General features: G+C 41.8%; 1 protein-coding gene across 1 annotated transcript; it reads right to left on the bottom strand.

The window, feature by feature from the left end:
* Positions 1-7,291: 7,291 nt before the first annotated feature.
* LOC146503461 (vomeronasal type-2 receptor 26-like) lies at positions 7,292-8,640 on the bottom strand. The gene has a single exon (XM_085131728.1). It carries the CDS (start codon positions 8,310-8,312, stop codon positions 7,371-7,373), a length of 942 nt encoding a protein of 313 aa, XP_084987854.1. The 5' UTR covers positions 8,313-8,640; the 3' UTR covers positions 7,292-7,370.
* Positions 8,641-21,172: the final 12,532 nt, after the last annotated feature.

Below are 21,172 nucleotides of genomic sequence, written 5' to 3'. Positions count from 1 at the left end.
GGCAGATGCGCCATCCGTAATAATACCAGTGACTTTATTCCATGGTAGTTTCATGTCATCTACAGTGGAGCAAACAGCAGCAAATAAATCTGTTCCTCTTTTTTGGTCCTTAAGGCTCTGGAGGTCAAGTAGCTCTTCACTCACGTTCATTTTCAGATGCATCTGTGCTTTTGTCACAAGCTATTGAAAAAAAGTCAAAATCCACTGTCTCTTAATATTAGATGAAACTTCTTCAGTTCTTTGTACCACAGTGTTACGAGCAGTGTTGGGCAAGTTACTTTGAAAAAGTAATTAATTATAGTTACTAGTTACTTTTTTCAAAAAAGTAAGTGAGTGAGTAACTGAGTTAAAAGATTAAAAGAAGTAATTAATTACTTGAAAAGTAACTATTGCGTTACTTTAAAAAAAAATGTTTAACCCTCTGTGTCCCAGGGTATGATTGGCCATTTTAGACTACTTTTGATGTTTCCTCTACATTTCACCTTTAAATACTATTTACTTTGCCTTGTTTGGTATCATCCTTTTCAGCACAAACTCACATGTCTGAATTTACAGTTATGTTTTCATTTTGACACACTGTACTAACACAACTGATCTAAAATAAGAGAAAAAACATAAAACCTGAGTAGAAAAAGTTGTATTCTTTACTGTAACAACCACAAGCATGTTTATTGAATCATATTTCATATCTTTAAATGCAACTATAAATTGTCAATTTTAAAACCATATGCACAAGTTTTGCAAACAACAACGTTATTTGCAGCCATTTACCTTTTACCCTTTTTTAAAATAACCATTTCAAACTATTTATATAACAATCAGGTGTTCTGCATTAAATAAGATGCCACACAAATTATTTGTGCCACTCCAAAAAAAATAATTTCTCTCCACTATAAAGGAGAACATCACAGCCTGATACCTGCAAGTCTGACAGTAGCAGGTGTATCGCTCCTGTTTTTTTCCTGGAGACGCCTCATTGTTCCGACACACAACACAAAACTATCCACAATACTACACACTAACTACACAAGACAACACATTAACTACACACTCCAAAAATGCTAAATGTCACAAATCTCTCACATCTCAAAACTCGCTCTCTCTTTTTCTGCTGTCTCTCTCTCTCTCTCGCCGTCACTCCTAAAACTTCCCCCTCTTCTTAAACGACCAAATGTCATGTTGCCATATCATTTTTTGATTGGTCGACATGGTGCATTTTTCCACCAACACAAACAGGCTGTTTTTTGTTTTGTTTTTTTTTTTTTTTTGGTCATAAGCAGAGAGTGCTTGCCAGCATTGTCCTTAGACAGTAAACGTGGCGAAACTATTCAGGAAAAAACTCAGCATATATATTGTTTATCATGACTGTGATTTTATGTGGCCTATCAGCACAATTTAAAAGCTGGTATATATCACCTTGTTGTTTTGTAATCTTAAAGTGGTCATGTGATTGGCTTACCACGACTACTTTATTTTTCCTCAGTCAAACAGCAGCACTCATGCGATTGTTTTGCCCCCTTAGCTCCAGATGTTGTGCCAAAAAGTGATCATCTGCTAGAAAATGCAACTGAGGAAGTTCAGGGTCTCTCCAGGGATCCTCAGAACTTTCTATACAGGCACTGTGGATAGCATCCTCACACAGAACATTCAATTCAATTCAATTCAATTTTATTTATATAGCGCCAAATCACAACAAATGTCGCCTCAAGGCGCTTCATAGATACAGAGAAAAGCCCAACAATCATATGACCCCCTATGAGCAAGCACTTTGGCGACAGTGGGAAGGAAAAACTCCCTTTTAACAGGAAGAAACCTCCGGCAGAACCAGGCTCAGGGAGGGGCGGCCATCTGCTGCGACCGGTTGGGGTGAGAGAAGGAAGACAGGATAAAGACATGCTGTGGAAGAGAGACAGAGATTAATAACAGATACGATTCAATACAGAGAGGTCTGTTAATACATAGTGAGTGAGAAAGGTGACTGGAAAGGAAAAACTCAATGCATCATGGGAATCCCCCGGCAGCCTACATCTATTGCAGCATAACTAAGGGAGGATTCAGGGTCACCTGGTCCAGCCCTAACTATATGCTTTAGCAAAAAGGAAGGTTTTAAGCCTAATCTTAAAAGTAGAGATAGTGTCTGTCTCCTGAATCCAAACTGGAAGCTGGTTCCACAGAAGAGGGGCCTGAAAACTGAAGGCTCTCCCTCCCATTCTGCTTTTAAATACTCTAGGAACAACAAGTAGGCCTGCAGAGCGAGAGCGAAGTGCTCTAATAGGGTGATATGGTACTACAAGGTCATTAAGATAAGATGGGGCCTGATTATTTAAGACCTTGTATGTGAGGAGCAGGATTTTGAATTAAATTCTGGATTTAACAGGAAGCCAATGAAGGGAAGCCAAAACAGGAGAAATATGCTCTCTCTTTCTAGTCCCTGTCAGTACTCTTGCTGCAGCATTTTGGATTAACTGAAGGCTTTTCAGTGAGTTTTTTGGACATCCTGATAATAATGAATTGCAGTAGTCTAGCCTGGAAGTAATAAATGCATGAACTAGTTTTTCAGCATCACTCTGAGACAGGATATTTCTAATTTTAGAGATGTTGCGCAAATGGAACATCACAGCTGGGAACAGCTGTGTCAAGGATAAAAAAGCTCTTCAGAGAGTGATCCGTACAGCAGAACGCTGCTACAGGGCTGCTCTCCATTCTTCCAGCCATCAAGATGGTGCTGGAAGAATGAAAACTGGTGGAGACTGCTTGAGGACACGGATTAGACGGACCATAAAACTCTTGCTTGCCAGCAAACTCCCGAGAGGATTAATGGATGACAAGCCTTATGGGCCCTTTTCTTTCCTTGCTTTATATTCTCCATTATCTACAGAATCGGATCATGGAATGTTAAACCAGATGCTTTATCCAGACAGTTCTCCTCCACAGATAACCAACCCGAAGATGAAACCATCCTACCTCCATCTTGTATCACAACATTGGAAACTGAATCCTTAGAGGATGCTTAGTGGAAGGATCCGGATCCGAGTGGTGGACACCCCAACCAGCTCTAAGTGCCTTGCATCCTCTTGAAAATTATTCATTGGAATATTCATGGAAGGAGTTCTGTTCAGGACTTGAGCTCAGGTTAGTTTATCCTAGATTCCATCCACAGAGAAATAGAGCATGTGAAACAGGAGCTAGAATTCACACTCTGCTGCATTGCCTCCAGAATACAATCCACCTGGAGGGGAATAAGGTGGAATATGGCCATAACTCGATGACATCCTCAGCCACGGATCTGTCACTGTTTGAGGCATCCCTTGACTACCAAACTACTTTCTTCCCCTCTGCTTGAGGGTGAAGTAATGATGCCCTCAGCACAGTATCATTTCCACAGGTGTCGCTATCTATAGAAAGCAACCTGATCTGAACTCCTGAGAACCAGAGATCAAAATAAACACGTAGCTGATCTTCATGGAACTCCTGCACCAGCCTATCAACCAGGTCAAAAGGTTTGTTTTTCCACAAAGAACATTCCCCTCCACATGGAATCAAAGAAACCCAATTTCACCAAACCTCCTGAAGTCGATTCAAGCTCTCTCTGCTTCATCTCTCTCCTTATCTGTGTGCATTTGTGTGTGTGTGTGTGTTTGCGTGTACAGTGTGCTGGGGTTTATCTGGACTTTTTATAGGTTCCTGCCTTGTGGTTTCTACACACCAATGGATGTTCACTCACCTGAGACTGATAACTTGCTAGTGCCTCGTCTTAAGCGAACGGCTGAGCATAAGTCTTTGGTGGATCATTGCCATTGGCACCATTAGTAAGCCTGGGCCCTGTACTGTATGCATTTTGACTTATCTGTGAACAAAACTTGCCTGCTTGTCTTTATGCTCAGATCTGTTGGGGAAAGACAGAGTTGCTGACAAGTGACTGATTGTGATTGACTGCACTTTACCGGCCAGAATCGTTTCTATATTCTGAGGCGGATGAGGTCCTTCAACATCTGTCGCACAATGCTGAGACTTTTCTATGATTCTGTTGTGGCCAGTGCTATCCTATATGCTGTTGCATGCTGGGAAAGCAGGTTGAGAGTCACAGATGCCAACTGACTAAATAAACTGATCCACAAGGCCAGTAATGTTGTGGGAATGGAGCTTCCTTAGGGTAGTGTCTAGGGATGGGCGGTATAAATGGTATACGGTAGAACCGATATGAATTTGGCCAACGGTAGAGATTTTGACTATACCACTCTACCGCGATAGTGCATGATGATGGTGTCAGTAAGCTGCTCCTGTTTTGGTTGAAAGCATCACAGTGGCTGCAAGCAATATCTGCAAATTATGCTGGGTGACAGTAATAGCAAAGAGACGAAGTACATTTTGGAATATGGGGAAAGCCAAAAACTGCGCTTACTCCACTCCGTACCATTCATTCATTAACCTTTTAAGATCTACCATAGAACCAAGTCCTCCAGAGCTTATATTATATTTTTACATGCTGTGGTGCCATTTTTGGGAGCATTTCAAGTTGATATACATCAATACAACCATTATAGCCCAAATTGTAATAATATGTATGCATTAAGTGCATAGCAATGGCATAAATTGCAAGAAAGTGTAATAAACTACAAAAAAATTTAAAACCGTTTTTGTTTTTTTAACATATATTTCTAGTTAGAGAAATTTAAGAGGCTTATCCCTCAAAACTGTATATACAAAAAAGTTGCACAAAATAGTTTCCCACCAAAAACGAAAATAAATATTATAGTGCAAATTTGCAAATAAGCAGCATATGCATCAAAATAAATTATTTCCAGCAGTGCAATATGAGTCCTAAGCATCCCAGAAACGACACAGAAAGTCATAAAGTCAAAGATAACTTTTAAAAACACCAGTATAGGCTCATGAGGCCCTGATGGTAAAAAACTACATTTCTGCGAAAATGACATCACTTCCGGTTTCGGGCAGGTAATGGCGGACATGCGAAAGTTTGCTCTGACGTCTATTTCAACATAGGAAGTGTTATGAACAGCTGATTGGATCGGCAAAGCCTGTTTCTGGAATATTATGTTTTTGTTGCGGCAAGCGCTTTTTATGCAGTTATATGTGGAAGGAAACCATGACCTAGGACAAGCTAATGGCATAAGATGTAAGTACAACTCCTCCAGTTTCATATGCAAAAAAATTTATTGCGCTAGCTTATGTGGTTGCAGTGCTACCGGGATTTAAAAATAGTTACGCAAAACAGAGCGTGCCCGCTCCGACCGGTTTTAAAGGGTTAATGACTAAAGTGGATTATTTCAGTTGTTCTCCTGACTGAAGTTTGGTCCATTTACAGTATCCTGCCATGCGATTGCATTTGTTCTCCCATTAATTTTTATAGAGTGGAAAAAAGTTAGCGTTCATCCTGTGTTGCTAGGATAGCTGTGTGGCTATCGATCACGTAGCACATCATTATATACCAGCTAACCCAACATCAGTAACCCTAAAAAACCCTAAAAAAATCACTGCTGTTTAGTTTTCTGTATTCATTTATGTTGGAAGTGATAGCAGAGTTGTACGTTTTCATTTTTTCAGAAATCTCTCAGTCAGAACATGGCATATCATGTTTAGGTGGAAGCTAGTGAGCTAACTTCCTGCTAACTTCTAATTCTGTTAAATTAAAAAAATTCTGTTTTCATGAATGCCTGGATGTTAAACTTTATTGTTATAACTGGTAAAGCAGCAACGCTGACCATTTTATTAAAGATTAAAGAATTTAGACAGTTTTTAACTCTCAGTGATGCTGCAGTGTTTGTTTGACTTTGGGACCTGAAGCGGACAGAGTTTTGGACCCAGATTAGGCTCCTGACTATGGTAGCCGTAATGCTCAGACAATCCATCAAGCGGTGCAACTTTGTAGTTTACTAAAGTCATACTAAAACATTTTTTGACAGCTTTTTGAATGGTGTGTACCACATAAAATCGGTTCGAGGTCAGTAAGCAGAAACAGAATTCATACATAAGGCACGCCAGGTTATACGACACACTGTTGATTTTTTCAGAAAAGGATTTTGACTGCACCTTATTCTGCAGAAAATGCGGTACACAGAAGAAAATAATATATCGCAATATGGATTTTAGGCCATATTGCCCCTAGCCCTAGTAGTGTCTGAGAGGTGGCTGTTTTCCAAGGTAAAGAAAATGCTGGATGATACCTCCCACCCACTCCATGACATGCTGGCTAGTCACAGGGGCACATTGAGTGAGAGACTGAGCCTTTTTGTGCATGCTCTTTTCTACTCTGTAATATCCTTGTCAATATTCTCGATATTTATTTAAAATCACCTCTGTTAACTCTTGATATTTATAATGAAGTGATTTGTATATATTAGTGCTATTTCTTAAATTTGTAAAAATCTGTAAGATATCATATTGTTTAAATTGTTTAAACTGTTACTGTTACTGTCTTGGGGAAACTCTAGCCCACATAATTTCCTTAGGGATTAATAAAGTATGCTAGTATTCTGAATCTGGTTTGGAGATAAACTCTCTGGATGAGAATCTTTTTAGAGTATGTTTGGAGAGACCTTCTAAGAAAACTGCTGGAGAGCTTTGTGTGTCTGGGAGCCTGGCATTGTCACTACTCTTAAGTTCTGATTGTCACACATTTTAAACTGAAAATAATCTGCACTGAAGTTTGAAAGTTGAGACCTGTATTTGAGTCCTGCCTGAGTTGTTTTTGTGAAATGATCAGCATGGTTTTGATCACCATCAGTTCAAGACAGACCAAATATACAAGAATATAGAGTAAAAGTGCTAAATGAATCCAACTTGAAAGCTCAGTTTATTAAAATAATTTCAATTACATTTACCTTCCTTAACCTCCTAGGACTTGGCGTCCACATATGTGGACATCACATTTTGGGTTGGCTAGACCAAAATACTAAATTTTGCTCTACAAGGGCCTGATTTCCACATGTAAGGATGTTATACCTCCACTGTTCTATTGAAATTTCAAACAAATGTCCTCATATGTGGATCTCATTTTTCTCAGACACAAACATCAGGTCAAAAAAATATATCTGGCAATTCTTTGGTTTTACATTCATCAGGTCCCAATCAGCCCAAATAGCAAAGAGAAAATAAAAATGCATGCCATGAAAGAGTTTGGGTCTTAGGAGGTTAATAGGTTAATTTTACAGTGAAGTGTAATGAAGTCAAAGCTTCTCTTTGAAAAGTCTGGTTGTTTTGTATTTAAACTGCATTTTAAAAGAATAGCAACAAAAAACCGACTAAATAACTGTCTTTAATATTTAGCATTTGTTAATTGTATTTGTTTATTTAATTTTTGGCCTAAACTGTGCAAAAAAAAAAAATCCTTTTGACATAAACTGAAAATTTTATGACACAATGCCACGACCCATAACAGCTTTCTTTGTGTTCATCTCTGGTCTCAACAGGATTATGTAACATTTGGGTCCAAACAGTGTGATCAACAGTCCAAAACTTGAAGCAAGAATGGCAAATACCTCCACTGCATCTGCAAGATTTCCTGGTGAGCTGATATAAGCAGGAACAAAGGCCACCCACACAGCACAGAAGATCAGCATGCTGAATGTGATGAGCTTGGCCTCATTAAAACTATCAGGGAGATTCCTCACCAGGAATGCAATTAAAAAACTGAGGAAAGCCAGCACACCAATATAGCCCAATAACACTGCAAAACCAACAGTGGACCCAACTGCACACTCATACACTATCTTGTCATTGTGGTATTGGGTGTTTTTATGTGGAGTTGGAGAGGAAGAGACAAGCCAGGTAGTACAGATGGCTGCCTGAATAGATGTAAGAAACAGAACTGTTCCTCTCTGCTGCATAGCACCAAACCACTTCAGACTGGCTCCCCCTCCTGGCTTGGAGGCTTTGAACACAGCCAGAACAACCATGGTTTTTACCAGGATGCATGAGACACACAGCACAAAGCTGATGCCAAATGCTGCATGCCTGAGCTGACACGTCCACATCCTGGGCCGTCCAATGAACAAAAGTGAACACAGAAAACACAACATGAGTGACAACAATAGCTGGAAACTAAGTTCTGAATTGTTGGCACGTACTATAGGTGTTGTGCAATGGTAGATAAAGATCCCCAGAACAACAACACATATAAATGTTCCCAGTAAGGAGGTTGCTGTTAAACAAATACCCAAAGGGTCATGATAGGAGAGAAACTCTGTCTTCTTAGGAACACAGTGGTCACGCTGTGGGTTTGACCAAAAATCCTCTGGACAACTGGTGCACTCCAATGAGCCTAACAAAGAGGGGTTGATGGTGAAATGCATCCTATATTTCACAGAAATTAAATCAATTATGTCATACAGAAAGATAAACACCTACTGCTTTTGTTAGTGATCTTTCCCTCAGAACAAGGGATGCAGTCAAAACAGCATTCGGGCTCCGCCTTCCTTCTCACCATGTGGGTACCAGGAGGACAACTCTCGCTGCATACTGATCGAGGTGGCTATTGGACATAAAAAATAAATATTCATTGCCTGCTACAATTCTATATACTGTAAATGTCATAAAAGGTACTTGTCAAATAAAAACATATCTAACCTGTTTGGATTCAAAGTTCCAGAAGATTTTGTCTTCATCAAGTGTGAGTTCTTCACCTTTGAAAGCTGTCCTTTTAACATCACCCACATTCTGAACTTTAGTGCTTCCATCAGGGAGCCACAACCAGTTAATAACATCATAAATTGGTACTACATCACCATTCTCGTCAAATGACACTTGATCGCCAAATGGAGTGGTGAAGTTCACTCTTTCCATGTAGTAAACAAGCTGTTTAAAAGGAATGTATAATAAATTAATTCCTTTTTACTCTGAAACCAATTATAGAAAGAATGTTTTTTTCATAGATGGAGCGTAAAATGATATCACATCTGCCATGGCTCCAGTAACTTTACAGTGAAATCAGAGGCAATTTTTCAGTTTAGTAATCAGATATAATAATTAAATAATAATTAATAAAATAAAAAATAAAATTAATAATTGTATCTATGGTGCCTACATATATAAAGTCATTTATATCTAAGTCACAATCAACCAAGGCACATTACTAAAAGTTCTGCATAGAAGTTAATGACCTCCATGACTTAAATACATGAACTACTTTTACTCACAAGTATGGCAAATCCCCTTTCAGAAATTCTGTGGGATCAAGGCCCCAGACATCCAGTGGCCCCCAGAACACGAGAGCCCAAGAAGCCCAATGTGCATTTAAAATAATGGAGGGCATGCCCCTCCCATGTTTCAAATGCACTTTAGAACAGCACACAGCAACACCACATATCAGTCGGCAGAGGCAGGCATGGGGTCTTCACACCCCTATTCTCTGGTTACCATCGGGGTGGGGGCTGGGAGGAGGTACCATCACCCCTCTGGGGTCATCACCCTCCCTGCCGGTGGGTGATGCCCACAGACGTCGGTAAGTTGGTGGTTCTGGGTTTCCGGGGCTGGGCACTCAGATGTGTGCCGGCTCACTCCCGGTGGCTGCTTGGTGGGGCCTGACACGGTGGCCCTTCTGATAGTCTACCTTGGGCTCTCATGCTGTGGGGGCCTCTGAATGTCTGGGGCCTGGATCTCCTCCATGCCTGCTTTATGCCCTGGGGGACGAGGCTATGGCTCCCCACACCCTCTATTTCAATTCAATTCAATTTTATTTATACAGCGCCAAATCACAACAGCAGTCGCCTCAAGGTAGACCCTACAATAATAAATACAGAGAAAAACCCAGCAATCAAATGATTCCCTGTGAGCAAGCACTTTAGCAACAGTGGGTAAGAAAAACTCCCTTTTAACAGGAAGAAACCTCCGGCAGAACCAGGCTCAGGGAGAGGCGGCCATCTGTAACCAGATTGTTACATGAAGAAACCTTTTGAATACAAGCGTACAAGCTCACGCATACAGGTGTGCACATGGGTGTACACACGGGTGCTCACAGACATAAACTATATCTTTCTTGGCTGCTGCTACCTCAAAGCACATTGTGCTTCGTATTAGTATTTAGTGATAGTTACAGTTATATAGTTTATTGCTGTGGTGTAATGTTTATTGTGTTTCTCTCCTTTTCCTTGTTTTCTTTTTCTTTTTGTTCTCATTCAACAGGTGATCCAGTGGTTTTTTATTTTTATTTTTTAATTGTCTTCTCTCACTGTCCCTCTTCCCCTGTGTTTTTCTGTCCGTCCCTTTCTTTCTCACTTCCTTTCCTATTCCAAAGTCATGTCTGTCCCATCTGTAAAAACTTAAAATAAAATAAAAATGCATAAATAATAATAACTAAGGGCAATCAAATGGACCAATACGGCAAGGTTGTGACGATCCACTTGATAAATTAAATCTGTCCCTCAGACAATAATTCTGATGGCTAAAGAACCAAACGGAACAGGAGAGTAAATCAACCCCCCCCCCAAAAAAAAAAACAACAACAACAAAACAAACAAACAAACAAAAAAACCAAAACAAAACAAAACAAAAAAACCAAATCACGTGTTCAGAGATGGAGTGTAAAATGATACCACACCTGCCAAGGCTCCAGTGACTGTAAAGTGGCACATCTGTTCCCACTGAAGGGCCCTCTTCCTGGCTTGCACCGTAGCATATCATCAAGGGAATATGCCAGTGCATATACAGCTTTGTACACATTATACTCAGGCCTCAGGTTGGAAATGTCCAAGTACTCAGTGTCGACATTTTCTAGATCTTCCTGTCCAGTGCATAGTGCACCTCCACCTTCCAGCCAGCCTGCTGGAGCTGGAGCAAATCTGCACTGAAATGTAAATTCCCAAAACTGATTCACCTGAAATATTTTGAAAAATGTTTGTTACACATTATGAAAATATATAATTGTTCTACCACAGTAAAAGTGTTTAAGTCTCACCAAGCTATTTCCGTAGCTACTGTTGTGATGTAGATCAGGACGTATTTGCAACAGGAATTCCCTGAGCCCTGGTATCTCTCCTCGACGAATGGTGATACCCAGTGTACCACCCAGGTATGGCATAAAGTAAGGTGTTTGGAGCACAGCAGATTCTGTCCAGGCCTCGCTGGCTATCCACTGTAGGCCTGTCACATTTTGCCTTACTACCTGTGAATTAGATCAGACCAAATCTATGAAATAATATTGTAATTCCAACTTCTTTACTGAAACAAATTCAAATTCAAATTTTATTTGTCACACACACAACCATACACAGTATAACATGCGGTGAAATGCCTGTAGCTGTGCAATGCCCGACCATTAAATGACAGTGGTTTTACAGTATTTACAATTTACAGGTTATTTCAAAATTTACAGATTTAACTTGGAAATTTACAGTAAAACTGTGCAAATAGCAGAAAGAGATTATAAATTATAGGAAGTGTGCATGAAGAAAAACCAGAGTGCGTGTGGTGATGTGATGTGTGTGAGAGTGTAGTCTTATAGTGATGTGTGTGGGAGAGTCCTACACCTGGTTCACGGCCCGAATAGCCTGGGGGAAGAAGCTCCTCCTCATTCTCTCTGTTTTGGCCTTAAGGGAGCGGAAGCGCTTCCCAGACCTCAACAGTGAGAAGAGTCCATTGTTGGGATGGGAGAGGTCCATCATAATCTTCCTAGCTTTGGTCTTGCACCGCTTGCGGTAGATGGACAGCAGGTCAGGGAGCTCTGATTGAATGATGCGTTCGGCTGAGCGCACCACTCTTTGCAGATCTCATCTGTCCTGCTTGGCGCTGTTCCCAAAGCAGGTGCAGATGTTTCCCGTCAGGACACTCTCGATGGTGCAAGAGTAAAAGTTCTTGAGCACCTTCAGTGGCAGATGGAAGTCTCTAAGTCTTCTGAGGAAGAAGAGACGCTGACGGGCTTTCTTAACCAGGGTGTTGATGTGACAGGACCATGACAAGTCCTGAGTGATGTGGACACCCAGGTATCGGAAACTGTCCACTCTCTCCACTGGCGTGCCACTGATGATGAGGGGCTTGTAATTCCTCGCCTGCTTTGTAGTGAAGTCCACGATCAGCTCCTTAGTCTTGCTGACGTTTAGGAGGAGGTTATTCTCCTGGCACCAGGTCTCCTCCAGGTAGGCCATCTCGATGTTGTCGGAGATCAGGCCCACAACAACAGTGTCGTCAGCAAACTTGACAATGGAGGTGGTGTCTGATGTGGCTACACAGTCATAAGTGTACAGTGAGTACAGCAGGGGGCTTAAAACACAGCCCTGAGGTACTCCAGTGCTGAATGAGATGGAGGGGGAGACTTGTTTTCCCACCCTCACTGATTGGGGTCTGTCTGTGAGGAAGTTGAGGATCCACTGACACAGTGATGAGCTGAGTCCTAGATCCGTCAACTTGGTGAAAAGCTTAGAGGGAATTATTGTGTTGAATGCTGAACTGTAGTCCACGAACAGCATCCTCTGCCAGTGTCCAGGTGACTCAGGGATGTGTGGAGCAGGTGAGATATGGCATCGGTTTATGAACATAAACAGTTTATGATCTTTAAAATGAATTCTGAATTATTACATTTCTGTACTCATTTGTGTACTCACAATGATATGTAATACGTGTTTTAAACAATATAATTATGAAGACCTCTGTAACTAGTAATTATTTAAAGTATTTTAAAGTGAAACCTCATCCATAAGGTGTATCATGCGACTAGGATGTTCAAAGACAATGACAACTCGAGCTGTAGAGGTTTTCATCAAATCAACGATCCTCCTGAGTTCATCTGTGTCTTTGTCCCAGGGTAAAACCTCAGTGTAGGCCAGGCAACCTTCACCAGACACACTCAGCTCAGACTGAAAGGATCTGGCTGCATGAAGCCCATAATCATCATCACTGACGAGCAGACCTGCCCAAGTCCAGCCGAAATGTTTTAGAATCTGGATCATTGCACGTACCTAAGTGAATACAGATTAAAGTGTAAGTGCACTGTTATATTTTTTTCATCATCTACAATACAGCATTTAAATATAATTGCAATTTAGCCTTAATCTCTGAGATAATACAGATATTTAATAGAGTTTAATTCTCAAAACTAATTATATTATTATTTCTAATATTTTCATATCCTTGTGTTTTCTTCTTTTACACAGATATTGAAACATACTTTTGCATTTCCATTTTAATTGTGATGACAAATTTTCACCTGGAAAGCATCACTTGGGATCGTTCTAAAGAAGGATGGATACTTTTGACGGTCACTCAGGCAGGAACATGTGGCAAAATAACTCACCTGTGAAATATACAGACTGTATATTGGGGAGCTATCCATGTAGAGATATCGTAACTTTTTCATCATGACTGCATTATTTTTTTTCATAAAATGGTTTTACATTTTCAATTAAATCAAATTAATCCAAGAAAACTGTTACATGGTCAAGCAGAAAACTTACCATAGGTACTCTGTACAAACCTAAGACGTTGGAGATGGCAATAGAATTTGTAGAAGATGAATCACCCACAACCCCTATGACTGGAGGATTTCCAACACATGTATCATCTACTACAATTTGATCCTCTTGACCACTGGCTAATGACAATGCTCCACGGAATCCAATTCCAAGTTGAAGGCAGTTATCATAAAGAGTATATCCCAGAGTCACATTAGGTAGCAGGTTTGAGTTTCTGTTGATCTCATCAATAGCAAAGGCCATGGTCTGTGCAAGCTTAAATCCTAGGACATACACACTAAGACAAGAAACAATATATATATGCAATAAACTATCTGACAATAAAATATATATGTACAATGCAGATTTTTGAAAAATAAGAAAATGAGTGCAGTTTGAAAATGTTTCAAAAGTAATGACATTTTAATCAATTAAGGAAACTGAATAACAATTAAATATTATTAAAAAAAATGAAGATCCATTGTGTAGTTATTTTAGATATAAAATACATATTTATACTGGAAATAAGTTTAACTGTTTTCTTATTCTATTTTTCTCATGCCATCTCCCTGTCATAGTTACCCATGGCAAGTAGGCTGTTGTGGCTGCGAGGTAAAAGACAGATCAGGAACACTTGAAAAGAAATGGACTTGAAACAGTCCACCCAGAACCACATCTCCAGTTTTGTGCATCTCATTTAGATGAAACTGTCCCTGCAGCTGACAGGAGAAAGAAAACTGAGGAGTGGATCGAGTCGAAAAAACACAGGAACACAGCAAAACAACCACGACTAAATTGTTATGCAAAGATGAGCACATGGCAGCTTTCTGAATATTTGAGACCAGTCATTAGGTTTTATTGTTTGCCATTCCCTTTTATTGACTTGCTGTGTTGTTTAATCTTGCACACCACCCATTAGGGAAGAAGGAGGTGTATACTTTTCATTTGAGATTGCTTTGTATCCAGGCAAACTCAGGGAACACTGTGAGTAAATTAGTCATCAGTAATAACTCACTGAAGAATTGTCAGAGTAACAGGTGTTTCTGTGTGCATATCAACTGACACAAAAGAAGAATAGCAAAAATAACAGATCATAATTCATGTTCAGCAAAGTTCATGTGGAATGTCTCAACAACATCATATTAAAGAGCTTCAGTCCATATTTGAGTTGAAAGGGAATAGAAAACAAAATTGTTGCGGGGACGACAACAAAACAAAACAAAAACAAAGGGGCATGAGCATGGACAGAACCCCAAGCTACAAAGGGCAAGAGGTGACTCGAAAACGTAATGGATGTGGAAGATTGTCCTGAGAAGTAGCGTTTTTTTATATGGGGGAAATGGGCGGTTGCCCAGAGCGGCATTGTGGTGGGGGCGGCATCATGGCAATGGCATTTTGGGCATTGCATTGGCACCAATTGGTTTTCTCTTGCCCATTTTTGCCCATGTTTGCGAGGTGCTCCTGCTGCTTGCCACACAGGGAGGAGAGGGGCAGGATGGCTGGGTGGAGTGGCATCTAATAAGCAGCTCGCAAAATAAAACAAAATAAGAACAAACCAACAAACTAGGGCTGTCAATGTAAATGCTGTCATCATGTTTAACGTGATTAACTCAATTAATCTATTTGGAGTGCAGAATGACTCAAAATCCTTGAAATGTCTCTGTCGATGAATTTCGCGCAGTTTTTCCAAAGTTTGTCCATTCTGTGTCTGTGCTCTAGATGGGTTAATTGCATTAAAAATATTAATCACGTTAATCGTGATGAGGCAGTTAACTCATTAACATTGACAGCCCTACAACAAACACAAAAACTGAAGACATTATGATATAGACTTATAATTTGCACCGACATGTTTTCTAAATTCTATCATACAAATATACGCGAAAAGTGAGCACAAGCGCCCTCGGTGCCTGCTTGCTGCTGATGCTGTGCTGAAGTCTCACACACAACTTGTCGAAAGGGGAGGGGGCGGGCTGCTTCCAAATAGTGCACATTTCATTCATAATATTGTCAATCCAAGCCCATTATGTATTAATTATTTTTCCTGGGTTGTATGAAATCCCAGAAAAAAGCCCTATACAAGGTATTGGTCTATTAGTTTATGTTGTGGGGTTGGGTGATTATACTGCAGTGCAAAATTACTGATGGAAGATGGACAAGAGGAGGAGAATGTGCAAATGTGCAAATGTGCCAATGTGCCAAAACGCATCTGCTTACCTGCAAAAGATACAGGTAAGCAGATGTGTTTTTGCATAATGGCAGGTATTATGTATCCTGAAACAAGGTAACATTCATTAGTAAGGATTGGGAAAACTTCTGTTTACGTTTGTTAGCCACTTGGCTATGATAGTAAACAGTAGACCGACAGTAGACACTGAGGCGACTTATTGAATCTTTTGGACTGTGTTCAGCATAATATTAATTAGCCATTAATTGGAAGAGGTGTATTGTTGATTTCTCTGCTATTCACAATGTATGATGAATTATAATGACTGTTTTTTTTAGCAATGTCAGGGTTCCTGGGTCATCGACCCAGTGCTTTCGGTTTTGTTCATGTTCAGTTTATTTTGCCACTGCCTGTTTCACTTCCTGTTTGTTCCTGTGTCAGCTCGTCTCGTGCCATTAGCCAGATTATGTTCAGCTGTGTACTCACCGGTCTCTCATTATCATCCTCATCAGTCTGTGTATTTAGGTCTTCTGTTTCTACTCGTTCTTTGTCGTGTCATTGATGTTGATGTTATGTTGTCGTTTCCGCCAGCCAGCCAGCCAGCCACTCATTCCGTTCGTCCTTCCTTCATTCATTCATTCAGTCAGTCGTCCAGCCAGCCAGCCATTTCCTACCTCTGTTCTGTTTGCTCACGCCATCACAATAAACACCAGTCTTCACCCACTTGTGAGTCCTGCGTTTGGGTTCCTTCTTCCTCGCCTCCACACCACGCCTGACAGAATGACACGACCCGTGCCACGAAGACACGACTGGAACCCAGCGGACTCGGACCTTTTTGAGCGGCAGGAGGCAGCGCTCTCCTTGTGGGCGGAAAAGCTCAAGGAGAGACAGCGGCTCTTCGCGGAGCGAGAGCACGTCTTCGAGGGCACTCGCTTGGCTCTGGGCGGGCCTCGGAGACGCCGCATTCACCCACCTGCTACCTCCCATGCACCGGAGCATCTGCCGCGGAGAGTGGACGTTTCGCGCCGCGCTTCGGCGGCTCCCCCTCTCGCGGATCCGCTCCCCGCTCACATGTCACCTGCCTCATTCGCCGGACCCTCCACTTCGCCACGGCACAGGGGCTATGCCTCCCACCTCGGCTCAACAGAGGCTCCCGCGCCAGAGGCTCGGCTGTGTACCCCGCCCGCTTCCTCTTCCCGGAGAAAGCGGGGCACACGCCGCCATAACACGGACTATTTTCAACAACTCCCGGTGGTGAGTTCCGGTAACTGTTTTCCACCCTCCTCATTTGACACTTCACCCAGATTAACTAATGGACTCATCTCCGATTCATGGGGAGTTTCCCTCCTGGATGATGTAGACTGGGAAGATTTTTTTCTGCTCTGCTCCCGCAAAGACTGTAAATCGTGGTGGCAGAAGAAACAGACTAATCCCGGATAAACCTGCCTGTATCACACACCTGGTCACTATTTCCACACCCGTCACTCAGCCATTTCCCACCAGCACGGCAGCCCAGATTCGGCCTTCCTCCTCAGCCATTTCATCACCTCAGATGACTAGGGCCCGGCCTACACCCACACCAGTACCAGCTCCCAGGAGGAGGGCAGCTGCGACGCAGCCTACCTCCACATCCGCTCTTGTTTCCCGGGTGGGGGTGACTGGTGTCCAGCCACCTCCCGTGCCTGTCCCAGCACCCAGGCTGAGGGCAGCCTCAATCCAGCCTGGCCACCCTAGAGGCTTGGAAGAGCTAACTGGTTCACCTACTACTTCACCTCTTCATCCACCTCCTGATCCAGCCTTTCACGCCCTCGCACTGTCCCTGGTTAGTCTAGCTGAGGTGTCCCCCTCTGTTCTGTTTGCTCACGCCATCACAATAAACACCAGTCTTCACCCACCTGTGAGTCCTGCGTTTGGGTTCCTTCTTCCTCGCCTCCACACCACGCCTGACAAGCAATTTGCATACTCTCTCTCTCTATATAAAATATTTCTGGTTAAATTCAGTATGGTTCCGAGAACAGTTTTCACAATAACAGATGTTAACGGACAATCCTTAATCCATGTTGTGTGTCTGTGTGTGTGTTTTGGTGTGTGTGTGTGTGTGGGGGGGGGGGGGCACCAAATTAGCCAGGACCCCCATTATATGTACCAGCCTGTGGTACAGCGTCTGCATCACTGCATATGTTGCCCAAATCCATCAGTCAATCTCATGTTCCACTTTCCCCAGACTCGTGAACAACACCCCGAGAATTAAATTAAATTCTTTCACTTGGGGTAGTTATTTGTCCCAGATGGAGTTGGCATTCCACCCTTTCCGGCTGAGAACTATGGTCTCTGACTTGGGGGTGCTGATTCTCACAACTCTCCAGTGCAAGCTGGAGGTCACCCCCCGATTAAGCAAACAGTGCCACATCATCTGCAAAAAGTAAAGAAATTTTGAACTGTTTTATATTCAGTTCAAAATTTAAATTTTTTAGTGCAATCTTCACATACTTTAACCAAAGCACACTCTTTGTTGAATCACCTGCTAATTATATTCACCGTATTCATTCACTGTGTCTTTAGTGATTCACTACATTAGCTTAGTTTACCTTGTGGCTGATTTGCTAGGAGCATGACCTTCAGTTGCCTCCTCTACACCTTCTTGCTCAGTGTGTACTGTGTTAGTTATGCAAGTTTGTGTGTGTGTGTATGTGTTTTCAGACCAACTATCTATCTACCTGTTGTTGTCTGAGCGTCAGGCTCCAGTATCCAAATTTCATCAGAACAATCCCCAGTGATATTTACAAAGTATGTGCTGTTGCCAAGCTTACAATATAAAACATTATATAAAATACAATATACAACATTATACAAAAATATTTTTTAGAGAAACCATGTAATAGGCTTCTATTACTGTAAATGTCAGGTATGTCAGGGTGCGATTCAGGGAGCAGGTGTCTGTCTGGCATTTGTAGAGACTCTCCATAAGTAAAATGCCATTAGTGATGCTGGAGTGTTCCACGGAGACACAGTTTCTTTTCTTGACTTAATTGTAGGAAAAGGTCAACTGAACTAGTAAAGCTCAAGGTGGTCGTGGATTTGCCAGTCCCTTCAGATAGAAAACACTCCAGAAATTCTTAAGAGTCACAAATTTCTATCAGAGTTGCATTCAGGATCGTTCTGTAACCAGTCTCATCTCACTTAATGTCCCGTTTCAGTGGAATTCAGCAGTCCAAGAAACCTTCAGTGATCTCAAACAGGATTTTTCTTCTGCCCTTATATCACCCAACTACACCAAAGAGTTTATCATGGAGGTGGATGCATCTGATTCTAGAGTGGCAATGTGCATCCCGATCGTGGCTCAAGAGTCGCCTTGTAATCAGAAGGTTGCCGGTTCGAGCCCCGGCTTGGTCAGTCTCGGTCTTTATGTCCTCGGGCAAGACACTTCACCCGTTGCCTACTGGTGGTGGTCAGAGGGCCCGGTGGCGCCAGTGTCCGTCAGCCTCGCCTCTGTCAGTGCGCCCCAGGGTGGCTGTGGCTACAATGTAGCTTGCCATCAGCAGTTTGTGAATGAATGGGTGGATGACTGGATGTGTAAAGCGCTTTGGGGTCCTTAGGGACTAGTAAAGCGCTATACAAATAGAGGCCATTTACCATTTTATTTTCTCTCATTGGGAAAAATGAATTGTGATACTGGAGATTGGAGTTGCTCACCATCAAGATGGTGCTGGGAGAATTACAATTGGCTGAGTGGAGACTGGCTTGAGGACACGGATTGGACGGACCAAACTCCCGAGAGGATGAATGCATGACAAACCTTGTGGGTCCTTTTCTTTCCTTGCTTTATCTTCTCCATTATCTACAGACTTGGAGCATTAAACCAGATGCTTTGTCCAGACCGTTCTCCTCCATGGATAACAAACCCGAAGATGAAACCATCCTACCTCCATCTTGTATCACTGGCTCTCTAACATCGGAAATCATGTCTTTAGAGGATGCTTAGAGGAAGGAACCGAATCCAAGTGGTGGACACCCCAACCAGCTCTACGTGCCCTGCATCCTCTTGAAAAATATTCATTGGGTACTTACAGCAAGATTTTTGTGTCTTTCATACCAAATCTTTTCTTCACAATCTGTTCTGGTGACCTGCTTTAATGACAGAAATCTGAGAACATGTCCTTGCCTGTTCACAGAATAAACCTTCCAACACCCTGCAAGAAGGTTTGTTGAGTCCTCTTCCCACTTCAAGCTAACCTTGGTTTCATGTAGCCTGAAACACGAGTTCCAAAGCAGCCCATTTTGTTGCTCTCCTGAAGCTTCCGTCCATCATCAAAACAGCCCAGCTCCTCATTAAACATGTCTTCTGACTTCATGGCACTCCCACTGATGTCGTGTCTAATATCGACCCTCAAGGTACATCTCCAGTATGGAAGGAGTTCTGTTCAGGACATGAGCTCAGGTTAGTTTATCCTCTGGTTTCCATCCACAGAGAAACACAGCGTATAAAACAGGAGCTAGAATTCGTACTCTGCTGCATTGCCTGTAGAATACAATCCACCTGGAGGGGAATAAGGTGGAATATGGCCATAACTCGATGACATCCTCAGCCACGGGTCTGTCACTGTTTGAGGCATCCCTTGGCTACCAAACTACTTTCTTCCCCTCTGTTTGAGGGTGAACTAATGGTGCCCTCAGCACAGTATCATTTCCACAGGTGTTGCTATCTATGGAAAGCAACCTAATCTGAATTCCTGAGAACCAGAGATCAAAATAAACATGTAGTCGATCATAATCGAACTCCTGCACCAGCCTATCAACCAGGTCAAAAGGTTTGTTTTTCCACAAAGAACATTCCCCTCCACATGCAATCAAAGAAACCCAATTTCACCAAACCTCTTGAAGTTGTTTCTAGCTCTCTCTGCCTCATCTCTCTCCTTATCTCTTTGTTTGTGTGTGTGTGTGTGTGTGTGTGTGTGTGCAAGTGTGTATTCCGTGTACTTTGAGTACTTTGAGTTTTGTGCATTTTCTGGACTTTTCATAGGTTCCTGCCTTTTGGTTTCTACATAACACTGGATGTCCACTCATCTGTCACTGATGACTTTGTTAGTGCCTCTTCTTAATTGGCTGGTCACAGGAGCATGTTAAGTTTGGGAAGACACTCTAGGAAAGTGTTGGAGAGCTTTGTGTGTCTGGGAGCCTGGCATTGTCACTACTCTTAAGTTCTGATTGTCGCACATTTTGAACTGAGAACAAACTGCACTGAAGCTTGAAAGTTGAGACCTGTATTTGAGTCCTGCCTGAGTTGTTTTCGTGAAATGATCAGCATGGTTTTGATCACCATCAGGTCAAGACAGACCAAATATACAAGAATATAGAGTAAAACTACTAAATGAATCCAACTTGAAAGCTCAGTTTATTAAAATAATTTCAATTACATTTAACTTCCTTAATAAGTTAGTTTTAGAGTGGAAGGTAACAAAGCTAATGCCTATCTTTGAAAAGTCTGGTTGTTTTGTATGTAAACTGCATTGTAAAAGAACAACAGCAAAAAAGACTGAATAACTGTCTTTAATATTTAACATTTTTCAATTAATTCTTTATTTAATATTTGGTCTATACTGTGCAA

The sequence above is a fragment of the Neolamprologus multifasciatus genome, chromosome 14 (assembly GCF_963576455.1).
Source record: "Neolamprologus multifasciatus chromosome 14, fNeoMul1.2, whole genome shotgun sequence".
Classification (NCBI taxonomy): Eukaryota; Metazoa; Chordata; class Actinopteri; order Cichliformes; family Cichlidae; genus Neolamprologus; species Neolamprologus multifasciatus.
Note: the sequence above shows the minus strand (reverse complement) of the source record. Positions and strands in the feature narration are given on the sequence as shown.

Coding starts and splice junctions, on each gene's coding strand:
- LOC146503461 (XM_085131728.1), bottom strand. CDS start 8,312: ATGCATTTCACCATCAACCCCTCTTTGTTAGGCTCATTGGAGTGCACC.